The 22,872-nt window shown below is 34.5% G+C and overlaps 1 protein-coding gene across 19 annotated transcripts in view; it reads right to left on the bottom strand.

Moving 5' to 3' along the window:
* Positions 1-22,872, bottom strand: part of LOC118272267 (rap1 GTPase-activating protein 1) — a 283,102-nt gene that overhangs the window by 5,483 nt on the left and 254,747 nt on the right. For all 19 annotated transcript variants that reach the window (XM_050693613.1, XM_050693604.1, XM_050693612.1 and 16 more), the window contains 8 exons: positions 14,411-14,615; positions 10,759-10,943; positions 3,601-3,745; positions 3,047-3,322; positions 2,566-2,747; positions 1,796-1,893; positions 536-892; positions 275-368 (listed from right to left, as the gene is read on the bottom strand). In XM_050693613.1, the coding sequence (XP_050549570.1) occupies positions 275-368; positions 536-892; positions 1,796-1,893; positions 2,566-2,747; positions 3,047-3,322; positions 3,601-3,745; positions 10,759-10,943; positions 14,411-14,615 (1,542 nt within the window). The remainder of the gene's footprint in view (positions 1-274; positions 369-535; positions 893-1,795; positions 1,894-2,565; positions 2,748-3,046; positions 3,323-3,600; positions 3,746-10,758; positions 10,944-14,410; positions 14,616-22,872) is intronic.

The raw sequence follows: 22,872 nt of genomic DNA, 5'->3' as shown, positions 1-22,872 counted from the left end.
CTTATAATAAACTGCTAATATCAATATTTATCGTTGTACCTCCTAGTACAGACGCCATAAGTAGCGGACACAGGTGGAAGTCCATTTAAGAATAAGCACATTGAATGATGCATAGAATTTTAAGCAGTATTTATGCAAATCACATTGTCTCGTCAGTTATAATAATAGTTAATGTTTTGATAGAATTGTCCACTTTCTTTGTGATGGCTTGCTTGTGAAGAATGTCATAATTATTAATCACGATAAAAATAATTAATAATGAGTCAATACTTACATTAGGAGTATGAGTTTCATTCGGAACGAACTTATTCTTATTTAGAGCATTCTTGTTGCTATCGCCTGAGAGATTCGTGTCTACACTAGGTGATCTGGAATGGAGAAAATAGGTCAGTTTAAAATGAAAATGTACATATGTTCAAAGAATGCGAGTATCAGCTGCATTTTGTTTGACTTGAATTTCAAAATCTATTTGCGTAGCTGTGTTTGCTCGACGCAAATGTAAAAGAACGTTCAGCGATAAAATTGTAATATTTACCTGACTTTAGAAATTAAGGCCTTTTTCACTGTATCGATGAACCGTGATCCAGGACCATCTTGTTTAGGAGTACCATCAGGTTGTGGCGAGACTGCGCCTGGCTCCAATCTCACTCCAGTACCCAAAAACTCAGTCGTCTTCGTCTTCAGATCATTCACCAAGTTCTGCAGTAATGATGCTCTGGTCCTTAACTCCAGTTGAGCAAACTTATCTGCTTTGTAGCACGCGTTTTCGGCGTTAATTAGCTTCGTAAGGAGGAATTCTTTGAACTCTCGCCCCTTGCGGAATATCGACGGCTGCGGGAGAGTCGGCCCGAAGAATGGTACGTCAGTACGAGCGGTGACGGCCACTTTGTACCTGGAATTAGATAAAATAATTCAAGTAAGTATAAATAGTTAGTTCTTAACAGTCAAGAAAAAATTGTTAATGGATGTACCTTCTTCCTCTAAAATATTTATCAAAACATTGGCACTGTAGGTAATCAATTTACATGGTATTGTATAAAAACTTATACTCGATGATTTGATTGAACCGGCACAAAAGGTTTCGCATGACCTTTATCAGTATCACTGACATCTGCGCCTGACAGCTCTTTACCTACGCACAAGGTTTTATGTGAACCTTAATGAAGCTATTTCTATTACAAGAATCTATTACAACTGACCTTTAACAAATCAGAGAAATACATTAAGACGTTTACTGACTCGTCCACCTAGTGTTTGTTCCCATAAAAAGCTCTCTAATTACCGAGTCTGGATTCGTTTGCATATAAATTACTGAGAAAATTTCCATTCTACTTTCCGAGCTATTTTCTCGACTTGCTATGCAAATAATGCTACTGTGCGTTGTTGAGAAGCAACACAAACTTTATGTTAAACAACTCACTTGACAAGTTGAAAAAAAATTACCAAACAGAAACTCAAGTTTGTGGGATTAAAATAGAAAGAATTCATTCGACGGCATGAATAAAAATAAACTTTTATAGACAGTGCGGTGAATTTATTTTAAAATTTGTTCGAATTTTATATCTCAAAGGAACTGGGCTCAGTAAAGATACAGGAATAGAAGCTTTGAGATTGATACACGATGCCGTCGATAAAAAGGATGGATGGTTGGAAAAAGTTAAAATTACAGTCACATTAATTGTTTGACATCGTCATAAAGAAGCTAAAATGATGATTTCCTAGGGATATAAAATTAGTTTTATAATATCAGAGATTTATGCAAGGAAATGGTTATAAGTTGTGAATTTATTGTTACCTGGTCTCCCCACCAGCAGATTCCAGATGTGTGACCACGATGAACGCGTGGAGGAAGTGTGATGCTATCATGTCAGGTGTGAAAGGTGTTGCCTTCTCCTGAGAATGGAAACAATGTGAAATTAGTCTAAGTCACTGCAAACGATGGTAATCAGTAGATAGACATCTAAACTTTACTTAGGTATGCTAGTCCTAAAGGTTTACGTAAAGACAGTGAACCAGTTTAAGACATTATTATAAGAAAACAAACACTCAGATATTGATTGCCTTCATTCATAAATATGATTGAAATTGCATTGATCTCATTACATTGTGCAATAAAAGATTTAACATCGATCGTCTGTTTAGGTTCCCGTACTTGCGCAAACAGTACTATAAACTCGTTAAATTATTGCAGTATTTCGTATAATACAGTCATAAACAATCTACAATGAAAAGCGTTTCGGCATTTCTGCTATGTGGTTGAGTCCTGACTTCACAATAGAACAACATAACATTACTTCAAGTCTACATTATGCTATTGTTCACTAAACATGCATTTTATTATGATCATCAGTCATTCTGTTTCTGTTGTTAAGCAATTGTATGCAATTACATGTTTATTTAGAGATGTGAATGCAAATTTGATTGCGATTAATTTTGGTATTGAGATTTCGGGTTCAATACTCCAAGAACAAATTTGAAATCCTAACATGTAGTTCAAGAATTTTAGCCTGGAGCCTTAATTTGATTAGTTTTTATGTTCTTTTAATAAATATTTAGGATACGTACCTGGAATACAATCGCGACGATGTCATTGCCGACATGCCTCTTCCTCTGCAGTTGCTGAGCATCGCCGGCGGTGTGTGGCAATAAGGGCGCCACGTGGAACATTATTTCGCGGTCGTTGTACATCTCGTAAACGGCTTCCGTGCCTGTGTGACCGTTTATTATGTCCAGACCGCCCCGGTAGCCTGGTAAAGCAATTTTTGGTTAGAACGTATTACTAATTAAATAGTAAGAGTCATGCAATGCATAAAGTTTATTAGATTGTGTACACTTTAACGTAAAATATTACAATGGAAATAACGTTTACTACAGCAATTTTGTTAAAATTATGCATCCTCGAAATTCATAAAGTTTCGATCCAAACGCCACGGTAGAGTTCTTGGCCTGGAATTAAGCTCTAAGCGTTTTGAACGCCAAAATTCTAGAGATAGGCTGTAGGCATGCTGCCAGTGGATTAAAGATCTCATTGCCAAGGGAAACTAACCTTTATGGTCTTTCAATTTGATCCTTTGTCCCAGCATGTCTAGGAACTCCTCGAATGCTGGTGATATTTCGTTGTTGCCGAACAGTTGTTCTTCTGTCGTCTGCCCGTAGGTCTGGTATAGAACTCCAAACTTGAAGCAGTTTACTAAAACGTGTTCGTCGTACTGCGCTATCAGGGATGACGCGTTGAGACACATGACGGCCGTGAAGTTGTCAATGTTCACTTGGTCGTTTAACATTTTTGCCATTTCAAGGGGCGATTGCACTACTCCTGATCCTGGAAAATAAGGTAATATTTAAATCTACTGTTTCATTAAATAATCATCTTTGCCACTACTTAGTAAGAGATCGGTTTTTCTATACCAGGGATGCGGTAAAGTACTTTTAATAAGTCTTAATGCGAAATTCTCAGTAACAATAACTGAGTCTTGATATTATCAGCCTCTATTAAAATTGATTTATAAGCCAACTTAAGAGAAACAATTCTTACTCATAAGTATTGTGTATTTTACCTTTTACTTTTGAGCAATAGTAAACTTTGCAATTAATACTCACTAGTGGTGGGTATAAGTCCATGTATGGTTTGCGTGCGAAACCTCAATAATATTCTAGTGTGATCCTGACTAGCCACATATTCGTTCTTGAGGGACATCACTACCGGACCGAGATTCTCGTCAGTTCCAACCAAATTGATGTGTTCCTGGGGACAAAAACAACAAGAATTTTAGTATAAACATCCAGAATAATCGACCACTTGAAGGAAAGAAGTTTAAAGTTAGCGAAATGACTTCGAAACCGTGTTTGTATAATTATATGACTCCCATTGAACCACAAGAATTTTGTTCATTTACCATCTGACTTCCGAGAAATATGTTGGTTATAATTATACATCAAATGGAATATTACATTCAAGGTACTCAGACTTAGTCTTTACCTAGAATAAGATATATCATTGCGGCTTTTCTAAACATACATCAGACTGGGAGCTGAATTAATTTAGTCTATGTATACCTACGTGTAATGATTGTGTTTCTGGATAATATCCAATAATGTAGGATTCAAACAAAACTAACGTAAGTAATTGGATTAAAACTAGTTTCGACACATGCGCTGTGTTTGTTTGATAATGCATCTGGGATTATGTTCCATTTACGCTGATATGAATGTTAATATTCTAATTTTCTAATACTACTTATTCCATAATTTAGTGATCATTACAACATTTAGATATAATAGAATAGTAGTATGTTAAACGTCGTTTTAATGTAACCTCATCAAAATGCTAAAGAGATCATTAAATTTAGTAAAGTTACTATGTCATTCAGGTAATGAACTCCTAAGAACGGTGACCTAATATTCAAAGACCCTTGATTGAGATGACACAAAAGACGGAGTTGACCTATTAATATCTGACATGATAGTGCGCTCGCAATTATTGCCTGAATCAGAGCATTTAATGGTGATGTCATTCCACTACCGACTATGAACTGATTTTCCACACCCACAAGGAAAGAAGAATGGACTAGGTAGTTACAACACTGCATACATACATAACTTAATAACCAGATTCCATTACATGTCATGTACGTAAATAAACAGATTTCTATACAAAACTGAACATAACAAGCCGGTTTAATTAAAATTTAAATCACATTAGAATTATTGTTGTTAACACTTAAATATTTTACAAAATAGAGGAAACTGTAGTTGTTAAATCGACTAATTAGCACATATGCTTATCGTGCTCTCAATTATATAGCTTCAATGTAAATATGTGAACATGAAACTATATTGGGAAACATAACAATGTAAACACAGCAATAGGATTACAAAAGTTTTGAGCAATACAGAATGCTATATTTTACCAAACCAAGGTTTGAACAAAAGCTTCATGTATCATGGGAGATGTTAATTAACTTACAATGCAACTGTCGTTATTAACCTTGTCAGACCCTATTTTTTATTCCCATACAACCTTAACGAAGGATAAACGCCATTGTCAATAAAACAATGCATGGTCTCAATGAAAACATTGAAAAATACACAGTTCTTTATATCCGTTCAGCCGATATACGAAGAACGATTCAAGAAAATCAACATTGAAAAATGGAACTTTAGCTGATAGTTTTAATTACCTTCTTGTAAAACTGGTAGAATATTCTCGAAATGATATCGCGTTAAGTCTCCGCCTACTCGTTTCGTATACCCTTTGGGAGCAGGCGTGATATGAAGCATGTTTATACAATTTACAAAATTGACAGGCTATTTCTGTACCAGACAGTAAATACATTTTCAATATCGAATGGAAGATTGTCATTCCTTTGATTAATCTTTTGAGACTTTTTTTGATCAGAAGAGTCATTAATTGTCTGTCAAAGCACGCTGCAGCTCATTCACTACAAGTAAACAAGATTAAGGACACAGATCATTGACTAGAAAAACCGAGCAAACCTTCAATCATTTTCTTCTATAATTTATTAAATGTTACGCTGCAATATAAAAAGTCGAGTTTGTTTGATTACACACCACTGCTCAAATATAATTATCATTAAGGGCTCATCCTTCAAATACGAGTTCGCCCATTTTTAGAAATATCCCAAAATTGCATGGCCTTTTTCACGTTGCCACAAAGAAGCAAATTGAAAGCTAAAGATGGTAATTGAAGGGACGAGGGGTTAATGCCCTTTTTCAAACTCCGTGATGGATCACGTCATCCGAGATGGAATCTAAAGTTTTTTTTTTCAATTTACCCGCCTTTTCAAGGGTTCTGAAGTTGCTTAGAAAAGTTGTTTTGAATTAGAAACACATTAAGTAGCATTACATTAATTTAGTTGAAATTAAACATCAATTCTTAGTAAAGTTGATTTTCTACCTACATAAATAAATATATTAAAAACAATCCGACTGTTGACATTTATATGAAAAAGTATACCTAACATTCTAAGAAAATATAATTTCCTAAAAATAATGTATTTCACGATAAACCTTTATTTCAATGAACCACTTATAATGGCAAATATTTTTAAAGAACCCACCAGACTGCATGTTTTATTCAGAAAACCATTTTCTAAAAAATGTTTTCGAAGATTCCTCGACTCACAGGGTACCTAAAATAGCAATAACATTTCTGCCCCATCAATTCCTCGCCAAAACGAATTGTCCCCAAACCAATTTTGCGTTATGAATGAAGACATTTGCTTATTGCTTCCATTTTTCTTTTGTCACGGGCATCTGTCATCGTCACTGATTTCCAACGAATGGATTGGCAAATTATTATTTAACATAGGTAGTGTTATTAACGATATTTTGTATCAATGTATTATTAACTATTTAATAACCATAATGTTCTAATCTTAACCCTACTGTATTTTGCATTATTTACAAGAAAAATAAACCTTTCAAAAATATTTTGAAGCGACCAGAGCAATTTCATTTTCACGATGGGCATAACATTTTATATTGCCGGTGTTATCCCTCAATAGGTTTTATGGCAGGACCTGATGGTCTCTAGCAGGACGTATTTACACGTCAGCATGGCACTGCTATCGGCTTAGTGATCGGAGCATCGCATTCATCTAGCCTAACCCTTGCGGTGTCACAATGGCCCATCAGCTTTACCGGGTTGACATGTAACGATTGCAATATTTTATGCAAATTGAATGAGATACGCACTTAAGTCCTTTAGCTAAATTATGTTTTAAAGTATTTATTTTATGCCTAACATAAATATTGCAATGAGAGTTCAAAGCTACTTTAAATGTCATTACATTGCAAAATTTTAAAGAATGTTTCGAGTGTAGTTAGGAATGTCACAATTAGATTAGTTAAGCCTTTATCTATTTCGAATGCCAGTGACAATGAAAACTTATTCAGGCTGTGGGAACCAAGTAATTTGCAAGTTGCGTATGCGTGTTTTTCTTTGTAACAAAAAACTAACTTGCTTTAACCAGAGCGCAATCATGTAAAAATCCTTCACCTAAATGTTAAATATTACAATAACGTTATCCCCTTAAGCTATCAAACAATTTAAAATATCATTTTACTGCTTGATAAAACGTTACTTTGGTAGTAAGCATGTGGCAGTACATAATTAAATTTAAATTAGGCATGGTATAAAAGATAAGTCAAAGGAATATTTTGAAAATTTTGTAACGAGGCGTCTGTTAAGATTTGTACGCACGATAAGGCTGGGTACATACGCGGGTTGAGACTCAAATTGCTCTACAATGCCGTAATCGGCGCAATCTACATGTAGCTGAGAACTTGGCTCACTGGGCGTGAAGCCAAACCGTTCCGCGTTCGTGAGCCCAGACGCTTTTTCCCACTATCGTTCGCGAGTTTTTTTTTTCATGTAATGAGTATGGTAGGACCCTTAATCGGTGGTTGGCGATGCATTTGTTTTTAATTGGTGGACACAGTTTTTTCACCCTCATTTCTAGCATATTTTCTCTCATATGTTAGCTATGTTTGATATGAATGAAGTTTTTTATCTAGAAATACATTTGTGTAGAGTGTAGTTACATGCCTGATTAGTTTGATGAAAGTGCAGATAATAATATTTCTAGTTTTTTAGTCGTTTCAGAATAGTGTGGCTTCTAAGCTATTTGTTTTCATTTGTAAACATCGACAAATAAAGGAGACTATATAATAAAATCCTCACAAAACAGTTTGATTTCACTGCAAAATAATGCGTACACTATTATGTGTCATCAGTTTGTGTTATTGACTCCATGAGTAGACGAGGTGGCATCGTACTCACATTGGCTGTGGTCACCAACTTTCGCGACTAACATTACGCATTTACAAGACTTGAATACAGTCACTACACTACGCGTACATTTGTATGAAAACGTATAAAATATTAGAAACTTTTCGTACCTAATAATGAATCATTATTACTTTGAAATCGACACTATTGTAAACACTTGAGCAAGGTTTTCACTTGAATTAAATGTTTTTTCCTGTAATGATTAGTAAATATGCCTGTTTGATTATAGGTATATATTGTGGTATAGGTATTTAGCAAGTAACTAAAGAATTTCAACTTGCCTTTACTTTTTACAAAATGTAATGAAATGGAAGTATTAGTAAGCATTCAAGTAAGTTAAAAGTGTTTGTCGCTAAAATCAATTTCTATGTATGGTCGTGTTAGTTTAATGCTATATTTAAGGACCTCATAATATTATTGATGTACTAACCACTAAGCAATGTTTATCTAATGTTTATTTAGGCTGTCGCAACTCATCGCATGCATCTGCCGCTCTATCAAAGCTCTTTATGTTAAGTATTATATGTATGTCATGTTATTTATGATCAGTTTGCTAAGATGGAGATTTCGGTGAAGTAAATATGAATAAACTACAGCTTCGTTTGTTTTAATAACCAATAGTATGTATTGGATGGAAGCCTTGCAAGTCTTTAGTACATAATGGTCCCTAAACCACTGACCCGATACCTACTGATACCTACTGATACAAAACTAATCGAAGTCGGTTCTTCAGATTTCACTTTCGCATAATGAGACCGATCACCATTTTAATCGTGGGAACAACACAAACCTATAGACGAAAGTTAAAAGATTTTCGCACAAATATGGCTATGGAAAACTACGAAAAACTGTATGAGAGAACAATAAATAATAATCGAATGGATTCGAAGGAAAAAAGGTTCGATTGATGATCATCAAAGAATATAAAACGAAAAGTGTCGCATGATACAAAGATAGCAATTATGAAGATTCGAAACGTTACAAAAAAAGTACAAAAAGTGAGCCTATGGGCGTGGGTGTGGGAAAGTTCACACGTGGCGGTAACTGTACCGATGTAGTACGCATTATGGCTTAGGTTGTGGGCTTAGAACGAAGCGAAGCGGATGAACATAATGTGCTATTACACATTTTAAATGTGTTTTACTACCATAATTAATGGGTATAGTGTCGTCTGGTCTACTGGTCAATAATGTGATTGTCAAGCATGAATTTCCTGGGAATAATAACTTTAGTATATTACTAGTTTTCTGAGTGGAAGTTGAAACACCTACTACAATGTGTATTATGAAGTCAAGTGTGCTTAGTACTAAGTACTATAAATCAGATCAATTATGATGAAGAAAGACAACATAACGAACGACGAAGGTTACAAAATACAATACTTACCTACAACAAATTTAATATGCTCACATAAATGACCTCAAAAAGAACAAAATCGTAATGAACCTCTACTCGAAATGACAAACTATTTACATTACACCACAACCAAGTAAATTAGAACTAGTATTTCGCAACATGACCGTAGTCTTACTGACATTGTACAGTCGTGTTGGAAATATAGATCGTACACTCAGCACGATATAAAGGCTTGATAACTTAAGAACAGAATAAAAATTATTACAACCGTGAGAAATGAACTACACAATAGAGGAATTCTATAAACTGAAGAGTTAACGATATAAATCGAACTTTAATGCTTTTTTACACTTCAATAATCAATAAAAAACACTTAAGGAGATCTAATGGTTAAAAGTACTTATTATGAATGCAAATTGAATAATTATTATTTTCTGAAGATAATTACTTTGGAAAGAAATTACAATAATTATTATCTTGTTCCTGTCCGTAGACCTTTGGCGAGGTCAAGTCGTAAAAGGATATTCGCATTGACGTGTCGACGGCTGTATTTCATTTACAATACGATGTCAAGGGAAACGTGATCAAGTGGAAGGGACACGGTGTTTTTAACATACTATTTTTAAGCTAAGTGCACCCGAATCGTGTTACATAGGGTGCTTGTACACGTTTCTGTCCGGATTATAACTAAGGTAGTTTTAATAGTTTTGCAAACTTGTTATCTTGATGTCGTAAAGTTGCTTTCATTTTGGAAGATAATCACGTAAAGTTTTAATATACTTTTTTATTTTGGTAGCAGCTTGGGACTAACCCAGGTAAGAAGTTTTCATGAAAATTAAAGTCCGACATTGATTGATGTTTCATCTAAACTGCGTCTAAAAATTTAATCTCGCCATAACCGGTATAATACCTATCTAGAACATTCATATCGAACGTTAGTGGTTTTAATGAACATTTTTATTGAGAATAATGTATGCAAGCATACGTCCAATTGGCACATCGCAGTTGGCAACACGCGGTGGTTTTATTTCCCTGGCCGCAGACAGCGTGGCGCGTAAATGTCAGATGGTCTGAATACACGTTTTGTAATGCCACTTTTATTTTCGTCCATTCGAACCACTTGGAAGAAAGTGCGCTCTGGTCACGAAAGCAATTAAATCGTGATTTGATTTGTGTATTTTTTTACGTTATGCCACAGCTTTTCGTCATGCCGTAACCTATGGAACGTGACTTTGCTCACGAAGATCAGAGAGGTTGATGTTAGCATTCGCATCAACAGAATTATATTCCATGCTCTTCACTTTTGTGCTGTCGTAAAATTCGCACTCGCCTTTTATAGTCATCTAAGTTAACAATAGAATCGTGACGCTTATAAATATAACTTCTCCGTGCAGAATCTAAGCTAAAAATACCCTTTACAACCTAAAGCGTTTTACATCATAGGAATGGTTGAAGTAGACCAGAGCGTCCTTAACTTAATAATGCGCTATTTTCTACAACAGCACTTAAGTGGATCGCTTTTTCTTGGCTTTTGTAGAAAGTGGAATGGAGTTTAAGGTTTAAGTCGCATAAAATAAGATTCAACTTACCTTGCCAAGGAAGAATCGCCGGTAGTACTTGGCGCTGTTGTCGGTGTCGATGTTATGTCGCCTCGACGCTTGTCTTGGGGTGCCAGGCTGTGCTCGGGGTTCCACATCTTCACCTTCGGGGAGTGTATCTTCTACTCCATCTACCCAGTATCCTTTTGGTGGTAAAACTATCGTTGGTGGAGTTCCTGTAAAGATTCAGCATGAATTAGTTTAGGTATCGATCAGAACAATAACGACCTAAATAAGCGCTGTTGAATAAAGGAAGAATATCATCATGCTTTGAGGAAGTCACGATATCAATTATTGTTTGATTTTTTTATTAAGCGTTCAAAACAAAGCTACGTTCAAGGTTACCAATTGTTCTATATAACTTTGTGTTTGTATGTGAACATTTTTTATGGGTCTCATGGTTTAATGTAATAACACGAGCATAACAAACAAAATTAATGCTTTATATACTCATGACGTACATGACGTATTATAATTTCACAATGACTAAAGTAAGGCAACGGATAGGAAGATTGTGTACTGTTTATTTCAAACAAAAATCACAAAAGAAGTACATGATTGAAACCTCAACCATTAAGAGTTGTCAATATCAATGATTAGCTGGCTCGCAAACAGAAAGGGGTAGATCCCCCTTCGCAAAGGACTGCATCTAATTTCAAACAAGCCATTCTAGTCTAGACCGCCTTTTGTCCAGGAGATTTTTTTACATGACTCTCAATATAGTCCTACGGGGCCTCATTGTTCCCGCTGTCCTCTTTCAAAAGCCGTCCCTATTACTGCGAGTTGTAAGCAACCTTCTGCTCTTACAGCACGGAATGATGTAAGGAAAAGATTTTTGAAAAGGTTTTTAAGCATAAAAAGGAAGGTCCAGTTAAGTGTGTCTTTCATCTGTTGGTTTATTAACATCCAATCGCAAAAGGACTATTTATATGTATTAAAATGTCAATACACTTCAATGTAAAAACCTTTTAACAAAAATTCAGTATTTTAAAGCCTAATTGAATACAAAGTTACATAACATTATCAGCGGAAATTACAGACGTCACTACAGGACCCGTGTACCGATTCTGAGTCGAGAGGCGAAACCGCAATTGGCCTGATTTCCCAAGATATAGCCCCTGCGCAGCGCCATTTAATTTAATTAATGTTTTAATCATCTAACTAGCGCTGGGAAACTATTTTTAAATTCACCCGAGTGAACGCTTTCCCTTTGTCACTGTCGAAAATAAAGGAGTTTTACTAAAAAGTGTTTGGACGAAGATATCTCAAAAGCTTTTTGTTAGCACTCCATTATCTGGATTCATTAACTGACAAATATTTTCTATACAAAAGTGAGAGAGATAAATGGTTTCCTATGTCCGTAAATGCTTTCCAAATTTAGAAGATCAATGGAGTTCAAAAATAAACTTTTTACAAAACATTTTACTGATTCAGTGCAATTTAGAAACAGTGACATGACTGTTAGAACTAGGACGTAGTTATTTCTGTGATTTGATACTTTATTTGGGGTGTGTCATATCTAGCATTTATTTGTTTTCCCTTCGAGATTATTGATCCAACATTTTTAAAGAGTATTTTGAATACATTAACTGTTAACAACCTTTGACTAAGCATTACGTGATTATGATCAATATTTCACGTATCAGTATCAGCGTATCAATACCTAATCAACCAAGAACCCATCTGAAATGACGCCTTACCTTTGAGTAATCAAGCAGTTAATCTCAAGCAAAATACTTTCACACCTCTGTTCTCAACATTTCCTTTACTTTCTCCAAACGTTTACAACAATGATGAAAGTCGTGTATTATAAAAGGTAGCATTATTAATAACTTATGTTATGGCTTTTGAAAATATTTTATAGTAATTAGAAACTGATGAGCAATTAGCAATCAATACTTTATGATCAAGGTATGGCTTAAAGGTTTGTTTAGAAAGTATAAACACTACCTTAATTTTATAGTGATTGTAATTAGGTATCATGCATGAAGTTTCATTCGATTCAAAGGTTGTGAAACATAGACGTAAACAGAGTTTTCATAAGTATGAGGATTGAGAATTTTATATTGCGAATGTATTTTTATGTCAATTAATATATTTAAAACGTCTTTTATATAGAGCAATTTTGTTTACAAAGTTACGTCCAAAACTACAGAATGAACATTTCGGCACACGGCACATTCATAGCAAATGCAATATTATGACCATTTACTAGATAGACATTTAAGGTTATTCTCGTGTTAATGTACCGCTCCTTGCAACTCAACATCAAAATACATTACCACCAACTACTCAAGTCAACTTGAAACATTGTAACTGCATACAAATACGACCTCGTTGACTTTCCAAAACTTATTTGTATTCCCGGACGCTTCCTACTTTGTTGTATCACAAACTAGTGGTTGAATCAACTTTCTTTGACGTCTGTTACACACCGGTTGCTAAGTAAAACAACTAATTAAAGTTTAGACTCACTTCATTACATTTTAAAATCTCACATTATCATAAGCTACATTTTAAAGACACCAAAATTTTCTGCAACGCAAAATTACTTGGATTTTTTGCGAGAAATTTTCCACTGTACCATAAGTCGAGCTAATTGTTATAACCAAGTCAACGTACTTACATTACGATCTTAAGAGAATTTTAATAATCTTGAAGAGCTCAGACGAATGAAAGAGATGCGCTAATTCCCTTAATTACAATGTTATTTTATGTTTGTTTCGAGTAAACTTTGCTCTTAAGCAGGGAGTGGTTGTTAGTATTTTACGTAACATGGTTCTTAGTACTTATAAATAAGACCTAGTTTCCTTATTGAAGTATCTCGGGAGCTGGTAACGTTTTTACGTCTAATGCAGTACAATTTTCTTTACATTTTATAACTCTATTCAACAAAATAAGTTGTAGAAGTGTATGCGTGGGAAAATGTTTCTATCAGATCTTGTAAAAGGAACATTGTAGGACATTGGCATTTAGTTAAATAGGTCGGTAACTATCGGTTTGAACGGTTACAGTTTGTGAACAAATCACCATGGTTAAGTACTTCACTGGTCAGCGTTCGGATGATCAGTCATTTATAGACTAAAGGTCAAACCTTTCGCTTAAACCTCAGTCATTAGAAGTTCAGTGAATTGTAGGCATGCACAATATTGGAACGTAGAATAAAAATGGAGGTAATAAGGGTAAGATAAGCCCAGATCAATTTGGCTTTTTAATTATGTTTGGCAATTTCTCTAAAATACTTAAATTATCTAAAGCAACATGTCCTTAAATAGCTTATGCAGGAAATGACTATAACTGACAGTATTAGGGCAACACCGCCCGCAGTGATATAGTTTTAAAAAGATTTATAATTAACAAGGTGCTTCTAACTTTATGATGGGCGGTGGTGTCGTGTCGACGTCTATCAACTACCGAAGACTATTAATTTTATTGTAGTAAGCTATTGATATTTAAAGAAAGTTTATTGGTCTAGACTTCAAGGTAAAGAAGTAACCTAATTATGACTGTATTTCTTCGTAGTTTAGATTCCGAAATCAGATATTTTAAGAAAATAAATCACCCAGTATTACGATAGTATTATACTTTTGACTACCGGGCTCATCTTTTATCATATTCAATAATATGAAAGCAATAAACTTACCACTTTTAGCAAGAGTTTCCTCCAGAAGGCGACGGCTTGCGAAGCATGCGGCAGCAACGTTTCGCTGCAGAGCCGCTGCACCAGGCGAGGACGGGGCGCCATGGGGCGCTGGTACTCTGCCCTCTGCGTATGAGTGCCGCTCGTTGATCGTTGCACTCCCAGTACCGCCAGCTGATACTGAGCGGCATTTCTCTGGCCGTCCAACCTGCGAAAATATAAACCGTTAGTTTGGTTTTTATTTCACATTAACTACAACTAGCAAGTTATAAAACTATTTGAACTATTCATAAATATATCAGGAATTTTCTGTTGGTATTTAGGGCAATCGATTTTCTTCCAACAGATTTACAACGATTTCAGATTATCAAACGGCGCATTTACCACCCGTATGCAGTTCAAAGGCATTTAATTGACTAGTTTAAACACGTAACGTAAAACGGTAAATTAGTTTCGTTTCGTGATTTCTGTTCACTGTTTAGATAAGCAGTAAAGGCAGCTATAATTCTAATCTTGACGCTACGCAAGTAAGCGTGACGAACGCATCGTCCATTGAACTCGTGCCGTGGGATCCCATCATTGTAGCTTTTCACGCTAACTGTAACGATCCGCATAATTTGTTCTGCGGTGGTAGACCCATCCCAACTATTTGGGAACGCAGTGAAATCCCAACAGACCTACAATTTGTGATGACCGCAAATTGATAGGGTACAAACGTGACAATCAAAATAGTTTACAGAGCGATTGATAAACAAAAGAAACAGGTGGAACTCCAGTGAACCGAATCGCGGTCGTTCACGAAGTGTTTAAATTGATTCTGTATTATTGACGGGGGCATAAATTGTGCCGCACCCGTAAACACCATCAAAAGTTTAAAATTGGAAGCCGACGGAAGCATTAGCCGAGCCGTTGACAGCAACTCGAAACAAGTAGCGTGGAAAATGCTCGGGGCATTTCCACTTTGATCAAATTAATCTGACGTCACTGACGCCATGTTCCTCGCGCACGCAACCGCGGAATCAAATACTTCAACTATTCTAACACCATAAATCTAAAACTATAAACAATTTAAATCGGAAAAACAACTTCAGGAATGCGTCTGTTGTGAAAATCTATGAAAAACTTCGAACGTAACGATAACAACTGTAACTTCAAAACACTTTTGGAAACTCGATAAGACGAACGTTCGATTTGTAGTATGGAAGTGCCCGAAACTGAAATATTTAGGCGTACCAACGTGTTTTATTATTCATTCAAATTTATACAAAACGGAAACATAATATTTCGGTCTATTTCAATATCCTAGGCGACCTACAAACAGAGCTCCGCGAATAGAGCCCATTTATTTTAGTTTTCATAGCCAACATACGGATGAACTTTGCATTTATTTGTGAAAATAAATACAATATTCAGGCTAAAGTTTAATCACCATAATGTAGAGTTTACACATAGGTAATTATGTAGTACTAGGTTTTTCAAGATGCTAGAGGCTCATATTCATGAAATGCAGCATTACGCAACACACGTATCCAATACGATTGACGGCTAATTGCAATTAAAATTGTATGATAATTACGATACAATGAGCCAATGTAGAACGGAAAGAAAACTAATGAAATCAAATAAAAAATGGAGTAATTACCTATTTGTGAAGACATGTACCTGTAATTGTGCGGATAACATATATCAAGTATCCGCGTTTGTTAGGCTTCATGCGCACCTTAGCGTAATAATCCTTCATGCTTTTATGTCATTTGTATTCTCACCTAATATTTACGAGAAGCGGTCAATGACCTAAAATATTATTTGAAAGATTTCATGCACGATTTCTGAACACAAGTGCTCATGTAGGTACGATGAAATATAGTGTTATTTATTACTACGTTCTGTAAATTATGAATGAAAATATAAATAATTTACTTGAGGCCTACGTCAGCCGTATCCAATTCGATTGACGGCTAATTGCAATTAAAATTGTTTTTTATGATAATTACGATACAATGTCAGCCAATGTGGAACGGAAAGAAAACTAATGAAATCAAATAAAAAATGGAATAATTACCTATTTGGTGAAGACATGTACCTGTAATTGTGCGGATTTTGTATATCAAGTATCCGCGTTTGTTAGGCTTCATGCGCACCTTAGCGTAATAATCCTTCATGCTTTTATGTCATTTGTATTCTCACCTAATATTTACAAGAAGCGGTCAATGACCTAAAATATTATTTCAAAGATTTCATGCATGATTTCTGAACACAAGTGCTCATGTAGGTACGATGAATTATAGTGTTATTTATTACTACGTTCAGTAAATTATGAATGAAAATAAAAATAATTTACTTGAATTGCCAGCGTAATTCATAAACAACGTTCATTCAAACCTACTCGAAGACATCAAAGCATATGACGTCTTTCAGTGAATGTAACAATAAAACTATCGCCTTCTCTGACATTATAGGATCATTAGGACCGCCACACTTAATTACAGCTTCTAATACCTAACAAATGACACGACCATAGCTATGTCTTCTATACACAATAGTGTGAGAGTCTGTTTTTACAATAAAATGAAGAAACAAAAGCAGACAAAAATTACAGATTATGTACTTACAATAAAAAATACACTTGTATGTGTTATTATAATAATCTGCTGATTACGTGCAATTTTGATTTTGATTTAATATGGTCTTACACATATGCAAATATACTATGTTTCTGTATTAAAATACTTAATACATACATATTTACATAAAAAAGATTTTCATTTATACATAACGCTTTGTATGACGTCCGCTTATTATGACGTGTTTGTCAATTCCTTTCGATGTCATTATAAACGGACTCTACTGTATTTATAATTACCACAATCTGAAATAACATGGTTTGTAATTATTAATTAAAAGTGACTTTAAAAATGTCACAATCATCCAAGATACAATGTTGTGGTTGTGTATAATGAAACGTAAAGTATCTCATTTTATCATAAATACAAACAAACGTAAACCTTTATTAATTTGATGTACCAAGAAAGATTAATTCACTCTAATTACAGTTAAATTTCTGCGGAATAACCGTAATACATAGTATTCACTCGGGTATGTGAATCCATTACCACGGGAAGCTTCATAAAACAACCCAAATGTTTTCACACCTGAAACACATTTGAACATCGTTTTCTCGTAATTATTCTGTATGAGGAGACAGGGGTAAATGTAGTATTAATTATGTTATCATTAACACGAGTGTTAGGTTCAGAAAACTCGTAAGAAATGAGGCAACAGAAAGTGGCTGCTCGGCCGGTTGAAAAAATATTCATTGCGCGTAGCGAGGACAAAAAAACTAATTACGTTAGCAAAAGAAACTTGCTCTTACCGCCTGTACATATTTAGCTTGTTATCTTTAGTTTTACGCGTTCCATGAAATGTAAGTAGTGGCTTGTAACGTTTTGAAGTAGTGTTAACAAGGTGCTAATTCACAGTCGAATGAAAAGCAACTACGTTGAAAGATGAGCACTGAAAAAGCAGCGGATTTAAATTTTATGTAGTATGCACTTTATAACACTGGTTTGTTTACTTATGTTGGCAATACATATATAAAATTCCTTGTTAAATATTTATTTGTGGTAAGAACAACAAGATAAGTTGATACTAAAATGCTTCGTGCTAAATCCGTCTCGCCTAACCCGGCCGACTGCATCCACAAGTTTAGATCGGTCGTAACATTTCGGTAATGTATATATATAGAATTTAGTTCTTTTGGATTATTTTTAAAATAAGAAGACTTAAGCATTTGTTCGATTTAGTTTAGCACTGCAATACAGTGTAATAGACACCACATTTTAAGACAATAGAAAAAATGTCTCAGATGCTTAAAAGGAATTTGTCTTTAATAAAAATAGTCTTTATACAATAGATGTTTAAGATTATTTTGCAGCAAACATTATATGGCGAGACAAGAAATAACCATTTCTATAGCGATATAAGAATGTCATCCGTATAAGGTATGGGGCTATAAAAGAGAAATTGTTACCTATTCGATTTCTATGTATGTCTGCAGAGTAAATAAATATTTGTATACAATTTTTCTCCATTAGCGGCAAATTCCTTAGCTCTAAGAAATGTCTAAAAATAAACCTACTTTATGTACTATGTCTTATTAAGGCGTTAAGTATCTTAAGAGAGAATTCTTATTAACATTGCACCTTTTAATCCCCAGAGAGTAAGCAAAGGTGCACACATATAGTTTAAAAGCGACTTTTCACTAGTAATGAGTCCAGTTACCTACGGGTGAGTCTAGAATTATGTCATACTTATTACTTATAGACTACATGGTTGGCGCGGTAGCGGGCAACGATTTCCGCACAGAGCAACTCTTTGTCTGATCCACAAATTGTTATTTCGGGTCTGGGTGTCATGTGTAAGTGAACTTGTATGTTTGTAAAAACACGTGACACAGGAGGAAATTCTAGTGTGGGGCAACATTTTTTGAAACAAGACAAAGCTTATGGCACTAGATTATTACTTGAGATACAGTATGTTAATTGTCCAAAAGTGACTATTATAATAAATGATTTTTGCAAGTTGGTTATAAGATAACACTTTTACACGTCAATCTTTGAAATAACTAGATGAGGCCGATTTCCTATCCGACTACTCTGAGAAGAAATGCCGAAACAAACTGTCTCTTTTAATAAACAGGTATATGAACAAAACGTAACAATCATGTTGTTAACCATGCACCGTTAACCATTATGTGGTTACATTACAACATTCAAGATTTTTACTTGACTATTACTTCCTTATTATTGTCGTGAATTACTTGAAACTGCCATTCATATACCACAACAGTTACCATGTGCTATGATTTCATATCAACGCCCTAATTACGTAACGCGATCGCCATTACACAGTTGCTATGACAGTTATATTTCCTCGTGTTGTTTTGATTGGAGAATAAAGTGGGTACTTGATTCTATTATAGAGATCAATTTCTTTTGTTTTTTTCTTAAATTGATTGGTCAAATGTTATTATTCTTCGTAGTGGGAATTTGGTGTCTAGTGTTACGTGCATTCTCATTTAGTAGAGTTATCGGTCTATGTCACAATAGAATTTTAAGCAGTCAATCGTCCATAGAGTTTTTAGTAGTCTATGGTGCATAGAGTTTTGAAAAAATATATCTTTGATTAGTCTATGATGCGTGCAAATACATTGGCGCGAAACAGAAAATTGTATTACATTTCATACATGTATTATAACTAAATTTAAATTGTTATACCGCTGAAAATCTTTTGAAAGATTTTACCAAAATCGTCATACTAGTGTTGTTTTTAATTTTAAAAATCTCAATTACCAGTTCCTATATCGAAATGTGAAAGTACCTAAGTACTTATACGTGGAAACAATGAAAAGGTTCTAAAAACAAAACACGAAAAATACATTAATGTTATGTTAGGTCAGTTTTTGCTAACAATACCTACTATATTATCTATTCCACCCACACATACTTACATACATAGACCAAAAATAACAACATGAATGAATGAACACAAATACAAATAACACCATATTCTTACTACGCCTAAAATATGAATAAAGCACAAAATAAACATTCGGTTACAGTATTTCATTTAGCAAATGCAGTCTCCATTTAGTTATTGGAAAACTTTTACCTAGTCCCGTTCTCGTCACATAAATATAACGGTTTATTACTTTGCTATCCGCGAATTGGAAATGTCTGATGACGTCATCCGTGACGTCACATTGTTAATTTAATTGTTACGCTCTAATGGGCATTTTATGTGTATTTTTGTTATAACAACCACTTACAACACGATATTAATCATTTCATTTAGGTATTATGATTTTAACAACTTGATTAACTATTTAGTTATAAATATGTGTTTACAAATTATGAATAGTTTTTTACACAACGCAAGCTTTGTTTCACGTTGGTTCTGTGAGGCCGTCGCATCACCCCGGTCGATGGCTCTCCCACACAATAGTGCATTACTTATAGAAAAACCTATCGAAAAACAGTTCACATACACACATGAACAAAAGAAAACCGTAGACGTATTTATCTAATAGCCTTTGAATTTAGAGAGAAAACACTAAAAGTAAAAGAGACTCGTGTCTCGTACCTTTTAGGAGTCAGTAGAGCAATATTTGTTGTTACATGGAGCACTATTTGAGTTGTCCGCCATCGCTTCATGATTGGAAAGTAAATTGCTTCGATGTGGTCGCCGTTCACACTGCATTGTCGGGGCACGACATGGCGGTAACAGTGAAACTTCTATTGAAACAAGCCTACAGTACTAGTTAAATTGAAATGTTAACAAAATCTAAACGATTTTAGAGATTTAGGGCCTGTTTCACAATGTCTGGATAGCCGCTATGTCCCAGATAAATTTGAATTAAGAACGTAATTTGTATGAATGATGAGCTATCTGTCACATAGGTTTATCAAGTACTTAAGTATATGAAGATGTTTTTAATTTTCACGTAAGCAAATAAAATGTGTGTTGCACTGAACAAAAGACGAAAACTAAACGATTGTTGTAATTTGAAAATGGAACGCTCTTTATAACATTTTTCTTTTCTGGAGAGTCAAAGTGGCCAGTTACAAAAGAGGTGTTATATCTTTTCAGTATTTTTATTTTCAAATTAAATGTTTTTATTATTTTATACGTGTTCTAATTTTAATTTTAAATACTAACATAGCTTTATGTATTTTCATTTGGCAGCGTTGTGAATTGTATGTGACTATTTTTGTTTATAAGTAACAGTTATGACGTATTGTTCATTAACTTTTTAATATTTTCAAAACAATAGTGACGTGTTAATGAGAGAATCGTGTAACGGTTTCACCTGTTAACACGTGTCAGCACTAAAGCTGAACAGCATTATCTCATTTCAAACAATGATAACAGATAAGCTTAACTGCATTCTCGAGCATTGTTGTCGAGACTCACTCCAATTCTAAGCGACATTGTACGTCACAATAGCATTGTGCTCATATCCTTGTGACGTCAGCAAATATGATAATCGAAGGTTAACCCATTATAAATTGATCAATCGTTGTCTTATCTTCCGATTGAATATTGATGATAGTCAAATTAGTCTGCTATTAACTTGTGTTATTAACGAAGAAAAAATACTTATTTCTATTAGAATTCTAAACAGCAATACGTTTAATTACAATATGTATTATTTTAATGAATAAAATTAATTAAAATACACGACAAAAGTACGTAACTAAAACTTTCATCTGTTGTCTGCCCTTAGCTATTTTCAACCCCTGTGAACTGTCACTACGAGGTCGTTGACAAGCGTATCACGCGTTATTTGAAAATAGAACGTTGACAAAATGAAAGGCAAAGGTAACACTCTGAACAGCCTGTCAACGTAAACATCAGTCATAAACAACCAAAGAGTTCGAATGCGTTATCAACTTAGGCAGTGAAACAGGGATATCTCTTGTTCATTAAATAGCGAGGCGAGGGGATGTCTACGTGGTCCTATTGTTCACTGTCTGATACTAACGATATTGCTGTGCCATTTACTCGTTTCCGAGATAAAGGTGCCTCACACGGCACAGTATCAAATGTAAGCATTATTTAAACATTACATTCAGAATGACGGCTGCGGTGATTTGAGATATTGCAATGTATCTTGAGCCTTTCATGAAAAGATAAAGCAGAACTTGTCGGCCATTGTTTGTGTTTACACAAGATTTTGAGCTTAAATATTAAAGTACGGACGGGACTTGTGCTAATTGTTTGTTTTTCCTTTACATCGGTTTGTTAATACTCGCATTGTATGAAGTGTACCTACTTCTTTACATTCATTATATTTATTTAATTCTCGGAATGATTTTCTAACTATTATTTTAGTTCGCACTGGTGGAAATTCAATTATTTGATACAGGCTGTTTCTAAACGATTTTGTACTTTTAGTTCTAACACAATATTGATCCTAGTAAACAACAAAAAAAATCTTCTACCTTATTAGTTAATGTTTTAAGATAACTAGTACCCATAACATACCTTACACGTTACTTTGAAGGTATGAAAATTATAAGATCACTTTCTTACTTTGAAACCACGATCAATTTTTCACAAGAGTGAAACTCAAGCGAATATGAACTCTATTAAGTATTCAGAAAATTACACAGAAGTTCTATTTTCCCGAAAAGCAATCGTGACTATCATATTTATGTCGAATGTCTGATTACGTACTGTTATGTGGCTACACGTTCCGATATCGTCACTTTATGGTTATTGCTATTTGGTTTTGCTACTCGAAGCAATAAAATTATTTAACGACCTGCTTCAAATTTGTAAAAGTTATTGTTTTAGGTCTTTTTTAACGTAAGAGCTAGCTGTAATCTGTAAATATCGCACGTTTTAGCGTCCAAAAGATATTTAAGTATATTTCATTAATTGTTTAGTTTCATTATACGCAT

This window comes from Spodoptera frugiperda, chromosome 5 (genome assembly GCF_023101765.2).
Source record: "Spodoptera frugiperda isolate SF20-4 chromosome 5, AGI-APGP_CSIRO_Sfru_2.0, whole genome shotgun sequence".
Taxonomy (NCBI): domain Eukaryota; kingdom Metazoa; phylum Arthropoda; class Insecta; order Lepidoptera; family Noctuidae; genus Spodoptera; species Spodoptera frugiperda.
This window is presented reverse-complemented; position numbering and strand designations above follow the sequence as displayed.